At 38.7% G+C, this 19,434-nt stretch overlaps 1 protein-coding gene across 1 annotated transcript; it reads right to left on the reverse strand.

The window, feature by feature from the left end:
• Positions 1-9,782: 9,782 nt before the first annotated feature.
• Positions 9,783-10,654, reverse strand: LOC136071368 (uncharacterized). Its single transcript, XM_065782543.1, has 3 exons — positions 10,571-10,654; positions 10,385-10,466; positions 9,783-10,222 (listed from the first exon to the last, which is right to left on the reverse strand). Exons 1-3 carry the CDS (start codon positions 10,652-10,654, stop codon positions 9,783-9,785), a joined length of 606 nt encoding a protein of 201 aa, XP_065638615.1.
• Positions 10,655-19,434: the final 8,780 nt, after the last annotated feature.

Genomic DNA, 19,434 nt, shown 5'->3' on the forward strand with positions numbered 1-19,434 from the left:
GCGAAGTCCGAGGAGCATGGTTCTTATCTAATGCTTTTAGATATTGTTACAAGTTTGGTTCTAAATTGCTACAGTATTTCTTTATTGATTTGTCCATCCCCTTCCCTTCAGGGGTTTCTTACATTATATATCCCCTCATTAATAATCTTGGCCCTCCATGTGTTGGTCATCCAAGCCACTACTTGAGTCCTTATCCTATTGGACACCCTCTCTAACTTTCTGTGAGTTGAGATAGATAAAGCAGCACTGTTTAGGGGTCTTCTTAACATAAATGCGGTCAGAAAGTTAGTTACAGAACATTTAATGCGGTGACAATAACTTTTCCTTAGATATTTCTGAGCTTCCATCTCTCTTGTATATTCAGAATACACGTCCCTATCAATAGAACGTCCGAGAAGATCACCTTGAACGATAGGACATATATATGATCCGTGCTTTGCTCATCTGAGGAGGTGAGCCTCCTTAGACTACTTTTCCCATTCTCTCCGTTTGCATCTTACTCTGGTAACTCTGAACTTGATATTTTCACTACTGTTTATCGATACTCGGACCTATCAACTCCCTCGGACAAAGCCCAATGCCCAAAAATATAATTTTTGGGCCCTTGTCCCTATAATTATTATTATTATTATTATATGCACGTGTATGTGCGTGCTAGGTTTGTCCTAATCAATATTTTAGTACCATAACTCGATCTCCAAATAAAAATTCCTAACTTTATCTAAGTGTGTTTTGATGTATATGTTGATGCTTAGATTAGAATTTGGGGTAATGGTGAAGGTGTCCAATGGCAAAATGGTTAACTATTGTCATTTTGAGTATGAGATGTTTAGCAGTAATGCTTATTTTTTCATGGGGGATATTAAGGTTATTAACGGGTGAGTCTGGACAATTAAATAAATAAAATAAAAAAGAATTTTATGGATAATTTTTTTTTTTTTTTTGAGAATGAATTTTATGGCAAAGTAATTTGATAGAAAGTACTAAAGAAGAGGGTAATTAATTATTAATTATAAAAAGGTAAGGGGGACATCATAATTAACTATCCCACCCCGATTAATTAATTCCTCGTACTTTCAATTCAAAAATCGATGCATATGGATAAAATTATGCCAAATTATATGCCATAGAAAGTACTAAAGAAGAGGGTAATTATGCCAAATTAGTCCTGAGATGTAAAAGTTTGAAATATTTTAAGGTAAAAAATGGAAAGGTTAAAAAGTTTTTTGATTTGAGAACTGAGATTAAAAGTTAATTTTAACTTTCAATATTTCATTGATTCATTGCTACATGATGAGCTATTGTACCAGATCTGGATCCCAAAGTTTTGATTTTGCTACCCATTATTTCGAAATAACAATGATTGACCTAACTTCATCATTATTTCTTTCTATTTATAATACTATTAGACGCAAGGTGGCAGAAGACTATGTTAAATGTAGTTCCAAATGATTATTGAATAGTTAATGAACAGAAGAATGCACTATGTTTACGGGTAAGCACCAAACCACAAAACCTCGACCATTCACCATTATTAAGCAATAAGCATATACGAAGAATGCACTATGTTTTCAGGTAAGCACCAAACCACAAAACCTCGACCCAAAGTCAATTCACAATTATTAAGCAATAAGCTGATAAGCATATACTCTCGGTCCACTTATTAGACATTACCATATGGGTCCGTTTGGTTGGAGAGGTGAAAAAGTGGAATAATAGAAAATGGGAAGAAGATAGAAAAGTGGAAAGATAGAAAAAAATTAGTTTTCTCCTATTTGTATTTTGTTGGAATGATGGAATTGTGGAGAGATAGAAAACTTATTTGTTTGGTTGAGAAGAAAAATGAGAGGATGGAAAAGTGAAGTTGGTATAAATTTACAATTATGTCCACATTAAATAAAACAAAAAAGCAACACAAATTTTAAACAAAAAAATTGTGTATATACAAGTGGATGAAAAATAAAAAGAAAAGAAAAGGAGTAAACTATTGTTTTTCGTCCTTCCCCAGTTTTTTAACTGTCCTTACCCAATATGACTAAATAAAAATGGTCAAATATGATTATGTGGATTTATTAAACATCCAAAATCTTTAATCAATTATTTATTTTCATATTTTGGGGTTTACTCTTTAAATATTCTTCTCACACTCTTTATAAGGGATTTGAGATTGAATGTCTTTTTCACCAAAACAATGTCTTGATTTAATAATAAAACAAATCACTATGAAAAATTGAAATATCAAACTAAGCTATCTCTAAACTTGTAAGATAACTTATAATCTTACGCTTAGTAGAAAAGTTAACCTATTTTGAAATGAATGTTTCTTGAGGTATTTAGTGCATGGATTGCAAATTTAAGAACTACTATTTATTAAGCCCTCAATTTTCAAATCATTTTAAAAGAAGAAAAACTATGACAATTTTAAAAATATAGAACGATGATTTTGCTCTATCTACATAATTAAAATTGAAAACTATTATTTTATTTTAAAAATATATATACCTTCTCATAGAGGGTTGGAAAATACTTAGTAGTTCTAAAGCAGTGCTTTGGACTCTTAATGAGCCTCAAATAAATAGTGGCATTGTTCCGAGACATCAAAGGGTCCGTTTGGATTGAGCTTATTGTTGCTGAAACTGAAAACTGAAAACACTGTAGCAAAATAATTTTTAAATGTATGAATAGTATTGTGGGACTCATTTTTAATATTTTTTTATTGCGTAAACAGTGCATGCACAGTGCATGCACTGTTCACAACAGTAAATTTTGCCGCTAAAGTCAACATAAGCGGCCTAAAAAAAAAAAGAGGCAAAACGCGAAACAAGAAAGACGCAGACTCCAAAGTGCTTGTCTTTACCCCAAAGGGCATCAAAGTATTACACCAAACTATCTGTGGGGTTCACTCTCAGGTGAGATGCTTTGGGACAATCAAAGTATTACCCAAAATAGTTTGTCTTTAAAGAAGTCTAGTAATCTTTTTTTTGAGAAGCATGAAGTCTAGTAATCTACTATGGAAGGATCTCTTCGATACCAAATATCACTATCTATGGGGCCCACTCTCATATAAGAATGCTCTGAGACAATCAATGTATTACCCAAGAATAAAATGATTTGTCATTAATTAAGTTTAGCAATCTACTATGGGTAAATTTCTTTGATTCGAAATTTCACTATCTTTGAAAAAAAAGTCTCTATTGTGATTGACCACATACGAGATTCCGTAGCTACGCTTCTGGCCTATCTAATTATTACTCCCAAAAAGCTTGTCTTTCGGTCTGGTATCCTTAGAGGGCGTTTGGATTGCGCGTTTGTGCGTCCACGTTTCCTCAAATCTGCGTTTCTCTTCATTTTTTTTTTTTTTGGCCGCATAATTTGACTATGGGAGACAAAAAATTTGTGCATGAACAGTTCACGCACTGTTCATGTAATAAAAAATATTAAAAATGGGTCTTATGACATTATTTATACATTTAAAAATTATTTTGCTACAGTATTTTCAGTTTTCAGTTTCAGTAACAATAAATTCAATCTAAACGGACCCTTAATGCCTTAATGGGGTGCAATGCCACGTATATCATATCCCTAGTATCCCAGTGCATTTAATTTTGGGCGCAATGCCATGTGTATCATATCCAAGTATTCATACACCGGGGCACTCCCCGGTCCCCATTTTAGGCATAATAGGAATTCTTCCGATATTTGTTTCAACTTCCACATACAAATTTATAAAAAAGTGTGGTTGCTATTGTGAATTTGGGCAGTGTGCCGTATATTCTGTCATTCTGACCATTGAAAGATTGGCTTAGTTTAACGTCTTAATTCTCCTTTGAAGCAAATGTAAACATATAATTGTATTCAATAATAATTTGTGGATGTTACAAATTTTAATTTATTTTTATTTATACAAGGTAGAAATACTATTTTATTTATATTTAAGTGTAGATGCGTGTAAAGTTTCTTCTTGAAAATTTAAATTCTGATTCTTGCGCTCCACGCTTCACAAATACTAGCACTTATATTTATGGAGTGACTATCGTGCATGGTGGTTTCAAATTCTAATCTTAGACTGTTTCAAATCACAATTTCTTCTTGAAAATTTAAATTCTGATTCTTGCCCTCCACACTTCACAAATATTAGCACTTATATTTATGGAGTGACTATCGTGCATGGTGGTTTCAAATTCTAATCTTACTTTGTTTCAAATCACTTTGACTAAATTTTAATATTGGTTTCAAATCACTTTGACTTAAATTCTAATAATGGTTTCAAATCACTTTGTTTAAATTTTTATATTGGTTTCAAATCACTTTGACTTGTCTCAATAATTCGTTTCAATTTTTTTTTTTTTTTTTTTTTTAATTTTAAACAACAGATAGTAATCAAACTACAGAAATGTGGAGAACAATGTGACGCAATATAAATATGGGGTAGGTGGAGCAAGTAAGCATATGGTGTTTCTAACCTATAATATGTACTACAGAACGTGGACCTTTTTTTTTTTTTTTTTTTAATGAAGTTGTATAGAACGTATAAACAAACTGTTTTATGACAAGAAGCTGCGTAATCATTAATTATTAATTATTTTTATGTCGGTGCAATATCCAAAATACCATTGATTATAATCTCTTGAAAAGTCCCCACAGCAATAAATGTTTAACAATGACAAAGACAATTGGATTTTTTAACCATTATATCTAAAAGAAATCTACAGTATAAAAAGTATGTGATTTTTGTGAAGTTACACGAAATATGTGTATCTTTTTTGGAAGTTTAACTTATAATTTTCTTGTAAATTATAGTAAGATCAAGTAGTAAAATCATTTGTCCTCAAATAAAGGGTTTGAAATTCAATGTATTCTTGACCAAAAACACTATAATAATGTCTTGATTGAATAATAAGGCAAATCATTATGGAAAAAATTATGTGAAAAATCATGAGATCTCTAAGCAATCTTTTAACTAGTAAAGTCTCTGATGGTTGTATAAAAAATCTGGGGTTCAATTATCGCCTACATCAAAAATCGATTGGTGTTTTAGTCTGATGATAAAGAGTTATTATCAAAAACAGACGCCATAGGTTGAAATTCTCTTAAAAAAAATAAATAAAAAAATCTTAACTCATTAACTTATGCATTGTAGAAAATCATTGTCCTATGTCCATATTAATGTTTCTTGAGGTATTTTGTGCACGGATTGCAAATTTAATAACTACTATTTATTTAAAAAATCCACATTTTCCAATTTATTTGAAAAGATAAAAACTATGAGAATTTCAAAAATCATAACTTCATGCTAATTTATCAAATGTAGAATGATAATTTTGCTCTATCTACTTAATTGAAATTGAGAGCTATTATTATATTTTAAAAATACATATACCTTTTTACAATGGCTTGGAAAATACTTAAGTAATCCTGGAGCACAACTCCGAGAGACTGCCTAAGTATAAGTTGTATAATTCCAAACGGGTTATCTTGTTCTGAGACTACTTAAGTATTACCCAAAAAAAGGTTTGTCTGGCGTTCAATAATCTAATGCTCTTGATGCAGTAAAATATTGATGTATATACTATCCATACTGATGATGCCGAGAAATTCACCAGTGAGCCACACGATACCTACGCACTCGGATGTAAAATCTGCACAATACAAAGAGAGAAACCTAACAGAGAGCACCGGTGTGATGCCGGCCAAATACTTTCCGAAGGTTAAGTTAGAACTATTCTCAACTCTAGAGTGCTAGAGTAGGGTTAGATTATGCGTACCTTGATTTGTGAGGGTATTGGGGTTTTATAGTGGTCGAAAGTTGACCCCTTTTACTTGGAGTCGAAGTCTTTTTCTTGTAGAAATCCTTTTTAGGAGTCCAAAACGTGATGGACAAGCCCTTTCCTTATAGAGAAGATCTTCATTAGTGTGCATGACTTTTGGGGTCCTCCTTGCACTAGAATTCTACTTCCCTTAGGACTCTATGGTGTGCGCCGCAAGTAATTTTGTTTAGGGTTTTTGTCTGACTCATGGCCAATAAATCCGTCCGTGATCAATCTATCCTCAACAGATCTTCCATAAAATAGACTCGTCTATTTCACGGCCCATGAGTGATGATCAGTCCGGCCCACGATGTTGGGATTTGTTGCTTACATTTTTTCCCTTTTCAGTTCCCCCCTCACCCCATAGGTCCGTCACATATGAGCAAACAGACTCATGGGGTGACGGTCGAAGAATGGGTTAACGGTTCAAAATCTAATGGCTTTAAATTAAAACTCTGTGAACTTACGTCCATACCTTGACAGGTTGTTCGGATCTTATTATGTCCTGTGACGTGTGTCACTTTCTTACTGGTTGTTGTCGTAGAACGAGAAGTCGCTTCGTCTTTCATGCACTCCCCCTATAAATATCATCCTCTTCTCCTCTCATTTTTCTACTTTCCGCTAAAATATACTGTCAGAGCACGTCCGTCATTCCTGTCAGAGACCTATCCATACAGCTTCTGCACCCGTCACCCGTAACTTCAATCGTTCACTTCTTAACTTGGTAAGTGATCTTTATCCATCTTCTTTTTAATTCTTATTTCCCTTCTGGTACTTTTTATTTTTCCTTAGACTTTATGCCCTCGTCACTTTTTCCAAAACCCGTCGGAGTCTTGGGTTTTGAAATTACATGTAGGCCATATCTAGTGCGTCAAGTAATCAGTCAGTCGTCTGTGACAGGGCGAACTACAAAGAGGTATACCCGTCAGGTCACAAAGACCATGACGACCTAAGCGAGGAAAGGAGTCCGTCTGCATCTTCCCCGTCCTCAACAAATGAGGATATGGAGATGGTTGAGATAGGGGAGGGTTCAGCTGACGATGAAGAACAAGTAGTGAAGTCCGTCGTGGGTGTTGATGGACTTAGGGAGTTCATCATGCTTCCAGAATAGATGGTGAATGCCTTCACGTCTACCATCAAGGAACCACATTTCAATACCCTTAGGGCCCATTACCAAATTCCAGATTACATCCCCATCCATCTACCCTTTAAGTTAGAGAAATGTTATTATGAAGGGGTAGACGGCGTCGGAGTCTACGAACAGATGCTTAAGTCAGGCCTTAGGTTTCCATTGAGTTCCTTGCACTGCGAACTCCTTAAATATCTAGGCTTATCCGTCAGCCAGATATCCCCAAATGCCTGGAGGGTCTTTATAGCAATGGAGGTCTTGTACGGAGCAATGTTAGACGGTAGATGAAGGTTGACGGTACGGGAATTCCTACATTGCTACCGTCCAGACGAGATAGACAAATCAAGGGGGATGTATAGCTTTGTTCCTAAGAGCTCTGTCCTGAAAGTGATTTTTGAAACCCCAGATTCTAATAGGGATTGGAAGAGCCGCTACTTTTTCATTGAGGGCGACGGTTGGATGTGTCATCCGGGGGAAACAAATCACATGCCCGTCAACACGGTTTGGGGCATTTTAAGCCCGTCTGGTATGAACCCGTCATATAACTAGTATCCTAAGTTTAATTAAAACTTATCAGTGTTTTGACCATCCATTTTACTTTTCAACAGTCCGACGGCGCCCACAGATCGATATCGACGAGTTTAGCTTCCTTGAGAAAATTTTCGCGAAGTCCAAACCAGAGGAACGAACTTGGGCTAAACTCGTCAACCTAAACACAATCCACTGGTACTATGACGGGCCCAAGCCAACTCCAGTAGCACTTAAGTACGAAGAGCGCACCCGTCAACGTAAGTCCGTCAATCTTCCTGGTTCAAATAGTGTGTTTATTTATTTATTTATTTTTTATCTGTCTGCCTCTTTAGAGGTGGACGACACTAAAAGGAGAGCAGCTATCAGACTACTGGCTGCCAAAAATAAAGAAATTGGTACAAACCATATGGGGACGGGCTCAAGCAAGCAATCAGCTAAAAGAAAGCTACCGTCAAAGGGTGACCGTGCCCCCAAAAAACCCAAGGTTCCTTTGGAGCCCGTCGTTGGTTTGATGGTTGGGGGAGTTAAGACGGTCACCCCGGCGAAGCATGGGGCCGGTAAGGGCCTAATGATTGGTCCGTCCTCAAGCCAGAAGAAACCACCTGTCCTACTTCGCGAGGACTCCAACTACGCCCTTGAGAAGCTCTCATCCATCATAACTACAGAGGATTATGAGGATTTGAGTAACCACTCGACGGAGGCGATGGGAGAGACGGGCCTTTTTAGCATTGCTCAGGTAACTCATCTGTCGTAATACAGTCCGTCCTCCTCTCCCTATTTTTTTTTTTTTTTTAACTCATGTCTTCTTCCAGGCCATGATTATGATGAAGGGGATGATGGGATGGTGTCTCAACCATGAGACGACCTTAGGCCGTCTTCGCGAGAAGGCCAAGGTGACGGAGGACGAGTTTATCGAGTTGAAAATTGGGAAGGTGACGAAGGAGCGAAAACTCAAACTGTTAGAAGAGACCCGAGATGAGTACTATCAGATGACAGAGCATCTGAAGAAAGCCCTTGAGGAAAAAGAGAAGGAACTCTGTCATGCTAAGGAGACGGCGATACAAGAGTACCGCGACTCCGATGCCCTTTTGTCAGAGCTGGGGGTCTCTTACAACGACAGGTTCTATGACGCGCTCTATCAGGTGAAGAAATTATACCCAGATCTTGATCTGTCAACTGTCACCGTCTCCATCCAAGAGCAGACATCCGTCCAGCCTGCCTAGTCAGAGGATACAAATGAACTTTTTGGAGATAACCCCCCTGTTAGTAATAACCCTCTGGACTCGACGGTCGTGGGTAGTGAACGAAAGGGTGGTGAGGACTGTCAAGAGGAGATCGTAACCCTTGCTGCAGTCTGAAGCTATCTTTATTAGTATATATTTTTATGTAAGATATTTAGATCAATCTTATGATCTGCTCGTCATGTACTGGGGCTACGTGAACATTCCCCTTTAAGGGCCTTCTTTTCTTTTTTATATTTGCTAAACTTTGCTAGGTTCGTTGACCTTTATTTTTGTGGAATGTATCCATCTATTTTTACATAAGCGTGTTTTTGTTTTTTATGGACTTTAGGTCTTATAACTCTTTGTAAGGCTCTGTCCAGTTTATGTGCTTCTTAGATTATATCCATCCACTTTCTGACTTAGATTTTTCATCCTCTTGGGATGATCCGTCCATCTTGTGGACTTAGTTTTGTCTGTCCAGATTGTGGACTTGAATTTTCATCCCCTTGGAATGGTCCATCCACTTTGTGGACTCAATTTATTCCCGTCCAATTTTGGACTTTGTAAATTCATCCCTTTGGGACGGTCCATCCACTTTGTGGACTTTAGTTGATACTCGTCCAATTTTGGACTTTGTAAATTCATCCCTTTGGGATGATCAAAATTGTAAATTCATCCCTTTGGGATGATCCGTCCACTTTGTGGACTTAGTTGATGTCCATCCACATTGTGGACTTCAGAATTTTCATCATTTTAGGATGATCTGTCCATTTTATGGACTTAGTTTATATTCGTCCAACTTGTGGACTTAGAATTTTCATCCTCGAAGGATGATTCGTCCATTTTGTGGACTTAGGAAATTAAGTAGAAAAAACACAATCGCGTTTGAATATTTCTCTTATTGAAAGAAAACCATCCATGTAGAAAAGTACCTGCCCCCTTGGGCTTAAAAAGGTACTTGTAGAATTGTTTGAAGTAAAAACTAACGATAGCAAAACTAAGTAATAGAAAAAATTGTTCGAAGTAAAAAATTAATAAAACTCAATATAATAAATTGGAAACTGGGAAGCGTCGATGCTTTTCATGTCGTCTCTACTCGTAGTATCTCCGTAGGTGCTTCGTATTCCATGGGTGCTGCAGCTTCCGTCCGTCCAGAGTTTCGAGAAGGTAGGTCCCTTTCCTTTGCCATGATGAGATCCTGTACGGTCTTTCCCAGTTGGGATCGAGCTTTCCTTGTGAAGGATCTCTGGTAGCTCCCATTACCTTCCGTAGCACAAGATCTCCGATTTGAAAGTCTTTATGTTTGACATGGGAGTTGTAGTATTTTGCCATAAGATTCTGATATCGTGCCAACCTTTGCTCTGTTGTAGCTCGGACCTCGTCCACCAGGTCTAGTTGAAGCCGTAAGGCCTCTTCATTTTTATCCTCGTGGTAGTTCTCCCCTCGATAGCTTGTAAGCCCTACCTCTGCTAGAATGACAGCCTCACTTCCGTATGCTAGTCTAAACGGTGATTCTCCAGTGGGTGTTCTTGCTGTAGTACGATATGCCCATAAGACGCTTGGTAGTTCATCTGGCTAGATGCCTTTTGCCCCCTTAAGGCGAGTCTCGATGATCTTGAGCAAGGACCGGTTTGTGACTTCGACTTGCCCATTGGCCTATGGGTGTGCGGGCGACGAGTAGTGATTCCTAATACCTAACTCCGAACAGAAGTCCCTGAACGTAGTGTTGTGGAACTGCTTTTCGTTGTTGGATACAGGCACTCTGGTATCCCATACCTGCATATGATGTTTCTCCAAACAAAACTTCGGATGTTCTTCTTAGTGATAGTGGCTAGGGCCTTCGCCTCCACCCACTTAGTGAAGTAGTCGATACCAACTACCAGAAATTTTAGTTGCCTTGCTGCGGTCGGGAAGGGTCCCATGATGTCTAGTCCCCACTGGGCGAATGGCCAAGGGGCCGTCATGGTGTCAGTTCCTCGGTTGGTTGCCTGATCAGATTATTGAACCTCTGACATTTGTCGCAAATCTTGACGTAAGCTTGTGCGTCCTTTTGCATAGTAGGCCAATAGTACCCTGCTCGGTTCAACTTGTGCACTAGGGACTGTGCCCCTAAATGGTTTCCACAGATACCCTCATGGACTTCTCTCATTACGTAGTCTGCTTTCTCGTGGTCCAATCACCTCAGGTACGATCGTGAGAATCCCCTTTTGTATAAGATATCATTGATAAGCACAAATCGCGAGGCTTGGACTTTTAGTTTCCTGGCTGCATCTTTTCCGTCTGGTAGTGTGCCCGTCTTCAGGTATGCTATTAACGGCGTAGTCCAATTGTTCTCAGAATTCACCTCATGCACTTTTGTTCCATCGTCAATAATTGAGGAAATTTGGACAAACGACAATACTTGGTCGGGGACTAGCATAGATTCTGTAGAGGCTGCTCTTGCCAGACGGTTGGCACATTCGTTCTCCTCCCTTGGGATTTGGACGAATCTGACTTTGAGGCTGCCAATCCGATTCTTGACTTTTTCCAGGTACTTCTTCATCCTTTCATTTTTGCACTCGTAGATGCCATTAATCTGCGGTGTTATTACCTGGGAATCGCAATGTATGACTATGTTTTCAACACTTGCGGCCTTTGCGAGGTCTAATCTTGCCACGAATGCTTCATACTTAGCCTCATTGTTGGTTGTTGGGAAGTCCAATCGAATCATGCATTCGATTTTACCTCCGTCAGGGGTTTGGATCACCACATCGGCTCCTCCAGCATGCTTGTTAGAAGATCTGTCCGTATGGATGCTCCACTATCTGAGGGCGTCTGGCCCCTTACCTTCTAATTGAGTATATTTAGCGAAGAAGTTTGCCACAGCTTGCCCCTTTATTACAGTTCGCGGTCGGTATTGTATATCAAACTCACTTAGCTCTATTGCCCATAGAGCCATTCGTCCGGCAGCCTCAGGGCTGCTCATAGCTCTTTTCAGTGACTGATCCATCAAGACTATGATGGTATGGGCCTGGAAGTACGGCTTGAGTTTTGGGGCTATGGTTACCAGTGCGAAGGCCAACTTCTCCATCTGGGGGTACCTCTCTTCCGCCCCCCGGAAACCCCTACTTATAAAATAGACGAGTCGTTGGGTTCCTTCCTCCTCTATTACTAAGGCCGCGATGATCGCTACTTGCGAAACTGCTAAGTAGAGGTAGAGTTTTTCCCCTGGTTTGGATGGGCTGAGCAATGGTGGGGAGGCAAAGTATTTATTCAGGTCTTCAAATGCCTTCTGGCACTCGTCCGTCCACTCGAACGATTTTCTCAAGATGCAGAAGAATGGCAGACATTTGTCCGTTGCTTTAGAGACGAACCTGTTTAAGGCTGCAATTTTGCCATTCAAGTTTTACACCTCTTTCACCGTCTTTGGTGGTTCTAACTCTATGATAGCCTGTATCTTCTCCGGGTTGACCTCTATACCTCTTTGGGATACCATGAATCCTAAGAATTTCCCCGTCGTTACCCTGAACACGCACTTGCTCGGATTCAGCTTCATGTTGTATGACCGGAGGGTGTCGAACGTCTCTTAGAGGTCGTTTAGGTGGTCATCTTCGCGCAGACTCTTTACCAACATGTCATCAACGTAGACTTGTATGTTCCTCCCAATTTGGTGCGTGAACATTTTGTTCATTAGTCTCTGGTACGTCACCCCCGCATTCTTAAGTTCGAATGGCATCACTTTGTAGCAAAAAAGTCCTTGGCTGGTGACAAAGGAAGTTTTCTCTTGATTTTCTTCCATCATCTTGATTTGATTGTAACCCGAAAAGGCGTCTATGAAGCTTAGGAGCTGGTGTCTGGCCGTTGAGTCGACCAGAGTATCTATTTGAGGGAGGAGGTAGCTGTCCTTTGGGCACGCCCTATTAAGGTTCGTGAAATCGACGCACATTCGCCACTTCCAGTTGGCCTTTTTGACCATGACTATGTTCGCCAACTAGTCCTATACTTCTCGAATGAAATCCGCTTCCAGTAGCTTTTGGACCTCTTCTTCTATCACTCTGTCTCGTTCCTGAGCGAACACTCACTTTTTCTGTCGAACGGGTGAGGATGCGAGGTTCACGTTCAGCTTGTGAACCATGACTGAAGGGTCAATCCCGGGCATGTCCTCGTGGCTCCACGCGAATATGTCTTGGTTTATCCTGAGGAATGCTGCGAGGGCTCGACGTATTGGTGGGCTAGCCAAAGTCCCCATCCTAGTCGTCCACTCAAGCCTTGATTTATCGAGTGCTATCTTTTCCAGTTCTTCAACCGGCTTTGCTATGGTCCGTTGCTCTTCTATACACATGGTCTGCTGGTGATCTTCCATTTCTAGCATGGCAATGTAGCATTCTCGGGCGGCTACTTAGTCTCCTCGCAACTCCCTAATCCTATAATCTGTAGGGAATTTGATCATTAGGTGGTATGTCGATGTTGCTGCTTTCCACGAGTTAAGTGTGGGTTATCCGAAAATACCATTGTAAGCGGACGAGTAGTCAACCACAAGGAATGTTACGTCTTTCGTGATCTGCTGAGGATAATCGCCTACCATCACCGAGAGTATGATCGAGCCTATTGGAAATACCCTTATTCCTCAAAAATCGACCAGTGGAGCGTTTGTTGGTACCAGCCGCGTTTTGTTAGTCCCTATTTGTTGGAATGCTGGATAGTATAGGATATCAGCCGAGCTGCCATTGTCAACCAACACTTGGTGAACATTGTAGTCCCCTACACGTACGCTGACAACCAGTGCGTCATCGTGTGGGTGGTGAAGTCTTCTCGCATCTTCTTTGGAGAACCTAATGATGGGGCTTTCCCTCCGTACTATCCTACGTACGGAGCCTGTTAGCTGGACATTCTGGACCACTCTAAGGTGCATCTTCCGAGCTTTTTTGGAGGAGCCAGCAGTCTCGATTCCCCCTATAATCATCCTTATGTCTCTGACGGGGGGTCTAGGTCACTCGTTATCCTGTTGGGGGGCCTGTTCTTGATGGTTGGGATCCACTCTCTCCTTGCTAACGAATTTTTGCAACTTTCCTTGTCTGATAAGGGCCTCGATCTGTTGCTTTAAGTCGTAACAATCGGCCGTGTCATGACCGTGATCGCGGTGGAAACGGCAATACCTATCTCTTGGTCGCTTATTTGGATCGCTCTTCAGCTTCCCTGGAATGTCAGCGCCCCCTCGTCCTTGATTTGCATTAGGACTTGGTCTATTAGGGCGTTCAGCGGTGTGAAGCTTGTGAACCATCCTCCCTGGGGTTTAGGGCGCCTTTCGTCCCTTCTATCTCCTGTCCTTTGTCTTTTCTGCCCTTGGTCCTGCTGCGCCTCTCCCTGTCGCTCCCTCTTCCTAGCTTTTCTTCCTAAGCTAGTAGTGCGTCTTCGGCGTTCATGTACTTAGTGGCCCTGTAGAGTAGTTCTGATATGGTTTTTGGGTAGTTTTTGTATAGTGAGAACAAAAACTTACCCTTTCGTAATCTGTTCGTTAAGGCTGCTACCAATAGCTTGTCGTCGGCTTCATCGATTGAAAGCGCTTCCTTATTGAAGCGGGTTATGTAGGATCTCAGCGTCTCGTCCTCTCTTTGCCTGATGCTCATTAAGCATGTTGTGGACTTTTTGTACCTATGTCCCCCTATGAAGTGTGAAGTGAACTGAGCGTTTAGCTCCTTGCAAGTGATGATGGAGTTTGGTGTCAGTCAACTGAACCATATCCTCGCGGGACCTTTCAGCATTGTAAGGAAGGCCTTGCACATGATTTCGTCTGCCACTCCTTGGAGATGCATCAAGGTCTTGAAGGTCTCCAGGTGATCCAGAGGATCCTTGACTCCGTCGTAACTCTCAATCTGTGGCATACAGAACCTCTGTGGTAGGGGAAAGGAATTGACGGGAGCAGTAAACGGAGAGTCGGTCCAGTTGACTAAGTCGTCTAGATCACTAGAGACTCGTCCTTTGAGGGCATTCATCATGACCTCCATCTTTTCCTTCATTGCTTGCATCTCCGTGACAATAGGGAGTGGAGCTGTATCCATGAGGGATGGCATGCTTATATTTTGTCACTCTTGCCTGTTTGGGGCATTGCTACCCGCAGGCCCTTCTCGGTCTCTCCGTGGGGCGCTGGTACCTTCTTGGTCTTCTCTTTGATTGTTCGGTGCCGTGTTCTTCTGGCGCAGTTGTTCTTCTAGGTCGTGGTTTTTTTTGGTGAGACGTTCCACAGCTGTGGTGAGAGTTCGGATCTGTCTTTCGAGGGCTGTTGTGGGTGGTTCCTCTCTTTGGATGTCGTGGTGGTCGTCATTGAGCAAGTGAGCACCATGCAACTCTTTGTCCGGGAAGCGATAATACAGCTTATGAATCGTAAAGAATTGCGTTTCCCACAGACGACGCCAATTGATGATGCCAAAAAAAACCACCAGTGAGCCACACTTATCGCATGTTCGGAATGCAACCTGTATAACGCAAGAAAGGAAAAAGACCTAAACAGAAAGCACCGGTGTGGTGTCGGCCAAATACCCTCCGAAGGTTAAGTTAGATCTATTCTCAACTCCAGAGTGCTAGAGTAGGGGTAGATTATGCGTACCTTGATTTGTGAGGGTATTGGGGTTTTTATAGTGGTCGAAAGTTGACCTCTTTTACTTGGAGTCGAAGTCTTTTCTTTGTAGAAATCCTCTTTAAGAGTCCAAAACGTGATGGACAAGTCCTTTCCTTATAGAGAAGATCTTTATCAGTGTGCATGACTTTTAGGGTCCTCCTTGCACTAGAATTCTATTTCTCTTAGGACTCTATGGTGTGCGCCGCAAGTAATTTTGTTTAGGGTTTTTGTCTGACTCATGGCCAATCAATCCATCCGTGATCAATCCGTCCTCAACAGATCTTCCATAAAATAGACTCGTCCATTTCACAACCCATGAGTGATGATTAGTCTGGCCCACGATGTTGGGATTTGTTGCTTACATTTTTTCCCTCTTCACATACAATGAAACACTGTCCACCCATTTCTTTCATACCATGATTAGTGTGGTATATATTATTCTAACATTGAAAGATTGGCTTTCTTAGGTGGAGTTTGGATAGCGTTTTCAACGCTTATGTTGCGTGTTTGCATCTGTCAGTGGATCTCATGAATAGATTGGCTTTCTTAGGTGGAGTTTGGATAGCTTTTTCAACGCTTACGTTGTGCAGTTGCATCTGTCAGTGGGTCCCATGCACTATTCACGGGACCCACAATCCTCTTTTTTCAACAAAATTTTCATTAAAAATGGGTCCCACACACTATTCACACATTTAAAAATGATTTTGCTACAGTTTTTTTAGTAATAAGCGGTATCCAAATAGACCCTTAAAGTCTTAATTCTCACTGATTTAGAATTTTAAAAATCATAACTTCACGCCAATTTATCAAATGTAGAATTATAATTTTGCTCTATCTACATAATTGAAATTGAGAACTATTATTATATTTTAAAATTACATATACCTTTTTACAATGGGTTGGAAAATACTTAAGTAATCCTGGAGCACAACTCCGATGGACTGCCTAAGTATAAGTTGTATAATTCCAAACGGGTTATCTTGTTCTGAGACTACTTAATTATTACCCAAAAAAAGGTTTGTCTCGCGTTCAATAATCTAGTGCTCTTGATGCAGTAAAATACTGATGTATATACTATCCATATAATGAAACACTCTCCACCCATTTGTTTCATACCACGATCAGTGCCGTATATATTATTCTAACATTGAAAGATTGGCTTTCTTAGGTGGAGTTTGGATAGCGTTTTCAATGCTTACGTTACGCGTTTGCATCTGTCAGTGGGTCTCGTGCACTGTTCACTGGACCTACAAATCTCGTTTTTCAGCAAAATTTTCATTAAAAATGGGTCTCACGATACTATTCACACATTTAAAAATGATTACGTGGAGTTTGGATAACATTTTCAATGCTTACATTGCACGTTTGCATTTGTCAATAGGTCCCGTGCACTGTTCATGGGACCCACAAACATCTTTTTTCAGCAAAATTTTCATTAAAAATGGATCCCGTGACACTATTCACACATTTAAAAATGATTTTTCTACAGTATTTTCAGTAATAAACGGTATCCAAATAGACCCTTAAAGTCTTAATTCTGAACTGAAATAAATGTAAACATAATTTTATTCAAAAACCCCATTAATATTTTGTGGATGTTTCAGATTCTATCATGGTTTCAAATCACATTGTCATGTCTTAATCATTCTTTCTTTTTTAATTTAATTTGTTTTTACAACAGATAATAATCAAATTCCAAAGATATGGAAGAATGCGACACAATATAATCTCAAATATTTGTATGTCAGCTTGTTGACATGATTATAGGTTGTAGCCTTGTGAGTGTCAAAACAGTCGAAAATAATAATAGTGTTTTAAATCGGGTTTATAATACATTACATAATCAGAGTATAACTACAAAAGAGTCTAACCTTTGTAGTTGTATACTGGAGCTATAAACAGCGGACACTAAACACATATAACCAATGTGAGATAAACATCCATATATATATTTTTAAAGTAAACAGTAATACTTATTAGAACACACACGAAAATTAAAATAGATATTAGAATAATTATGAGAACAGTTGATTAGATATTAAAATAATTATTAAAAACAAGTATGCGCATGGTCCTTTGAATAAAATAAAGAATCGAGATTGGAAAAAATATCATTCAAACTTCCTTTAAAAAATTAATATTATTATATAAAATATGCATATTAAATTTTGTTCAAATTATACGTTAATTACTATTATATTCATAAATGTATTTATTATGCATAATCTTTAATTTTCTTAAAATTTTGCAAGTACGAAAGAAATAATAAGAAAATACAATTTAATAGTGGATTTGTCAAAATTTAAATTCAATAAAAAAGATATAATGAGAAGCATGAAGAATTTCTCTTTAAACTTAATTTAAAAAATAAACTTTGTCATAAAGTTAAAAGGACAACGTAAATTTGACAATATTTTTTTCAAAATTATTAGATATATTATTATTAATGCACGACAAATGTAATACTAATGAAGATTTCAACAAAAATGGTGTTTCATTTATTATAAATGATAAAATTGTGTTCGTAACATTGATGTTTTCTTTGTTGACTAGTATAAACTTAGTAGTGCCGTAGTACTATTTGTTTCTTGATTTGTTCGTTTATCTTGGTTGTTGAGCTAGAACTATCTTTAGCTGCCATTCTATCAGCAACTACAATTCCTTCTGTTGAGAATTCTTTAAACCGACTGTCAATGCCAACCATGCCCTCCACTACAAACTTCTCAATCAGTCCAAAAAAAAAAAAAAATTTTGGATTACCCACGATACCCTTAGCACACAATGGCCTTTAGTTAAATATGATGTACCAAATGTGGATATCCTAGTTAATTGTCTTGTCATTTTCTTGAAGGGTTAAAAAAATTGATGGGTATTTTTTGGTTTTTTCTTTTAAATAATTCAATAGTCAGAGAGAGAGAGAGAATTTAAGGGCATGTTTGTTAGCGTTACTTAAACAATAGTTTTTGTTATTTAAACAAAACAACGCGTATTTTTACAACACTTAAATAATTAGAACAAAATTACCAAACAGACTCTAAACTTTTGATGTTTCAAGAGATGTCAACTACACTGCTTTTCTACCATTCCTCTTTTGTCAAAAAAAAAAAAAAATTTTTTTTTTTTTTTTTTTTTAGAGTTTTTTGAGGCACGAAAATATGGCAATTTGGTAATCTAGCATTGGGTCTCTTGCATATATATATATGTATGGGCTGCATTGAAACACTTTACAGGAAGGCATGTATACAGTCTCTAGGTAGTGTTGCGGTAGAGACAGATTGAGAGTTGAACTGTCGAATAATCCTCTTTGTAATGTTTCTTGCTCAAATGAGTATTCCAACCACAGTTGCACATGCTATATTGTAGTCTTTTCTCTCTATGACTATGACTATGGTGCTACATGGTGCTGAGATGCTCATTTGAGCAAGCAATGTTACAAGTGGAAGTTTTTGCACCATGGGTCATCATCTCGTCTCTGTCGGCTACCAGAAATTTGATCAGCCTGTATCAGATAAGTTTTTTTTTTTTTTTTCCTTTTCCTTTTATGTTTTATTTTTTCCTGCTAGCCAAACAAACAATAGTAGTCATATAGAGTTATTGCCAGTGAAGAGGTTTCTTTGGTTTTTCTACATGACTAACCTTTTCATTTCATGTGGTACTAGTAATCAAATTTTGTGTAGCCCTTCGGAGTTATTTATGAAAAGATCATATATATTTCTGTTATTTATGGTCTGTTTGGATTAAGGGAGAGGGAGCGGGAGTAGAGTAAAATAGAGTAGATTTAGCACAATATTAACTTATTTTTAGCTAACTCTACTCTACTCTCCTCCACTCTCTCTCCTTTCCCCTCCATCTAAACTCTTTTCTCTTCCATCCAAACAGGCCATTAAATCTAAAAAAGAAAAGAAAAGAAAAAAAAAGATGATATATTACTAAAGAGGTTTGGGTTAAATGAGTTCATAACCAAGGTAAGGGTTGTAAAAATCCTTATCCACCATTTGCTTGATTTGAAGACTCTGAACTTTGGGAGGCATTTTTGTGATATTATCTTCTGTAATTATTTATTTATTTTTGGTGAAAGGGAAATTTTATTAATCCAAAATAAGAAGTACAAAGTTTAGGATGTACAGTACCCATAAGCTAAACGCTCGT

Source organism: Quercus suber, unplaced genomic scaffold (genome assembly GCF_002906115.3).
Source record: "Quercus suber isolate HL8 unplaced genomic scaffold, Cork oak 2.0 scaffold_306, whole genome shotgun sequence".
NCBI classification, from domain to species: Eukaryota; Viridiplantae; Streptophyta; class Magnoliopsida; order Fagales; family Fagaceae; genus Quercus; species Quercus suber.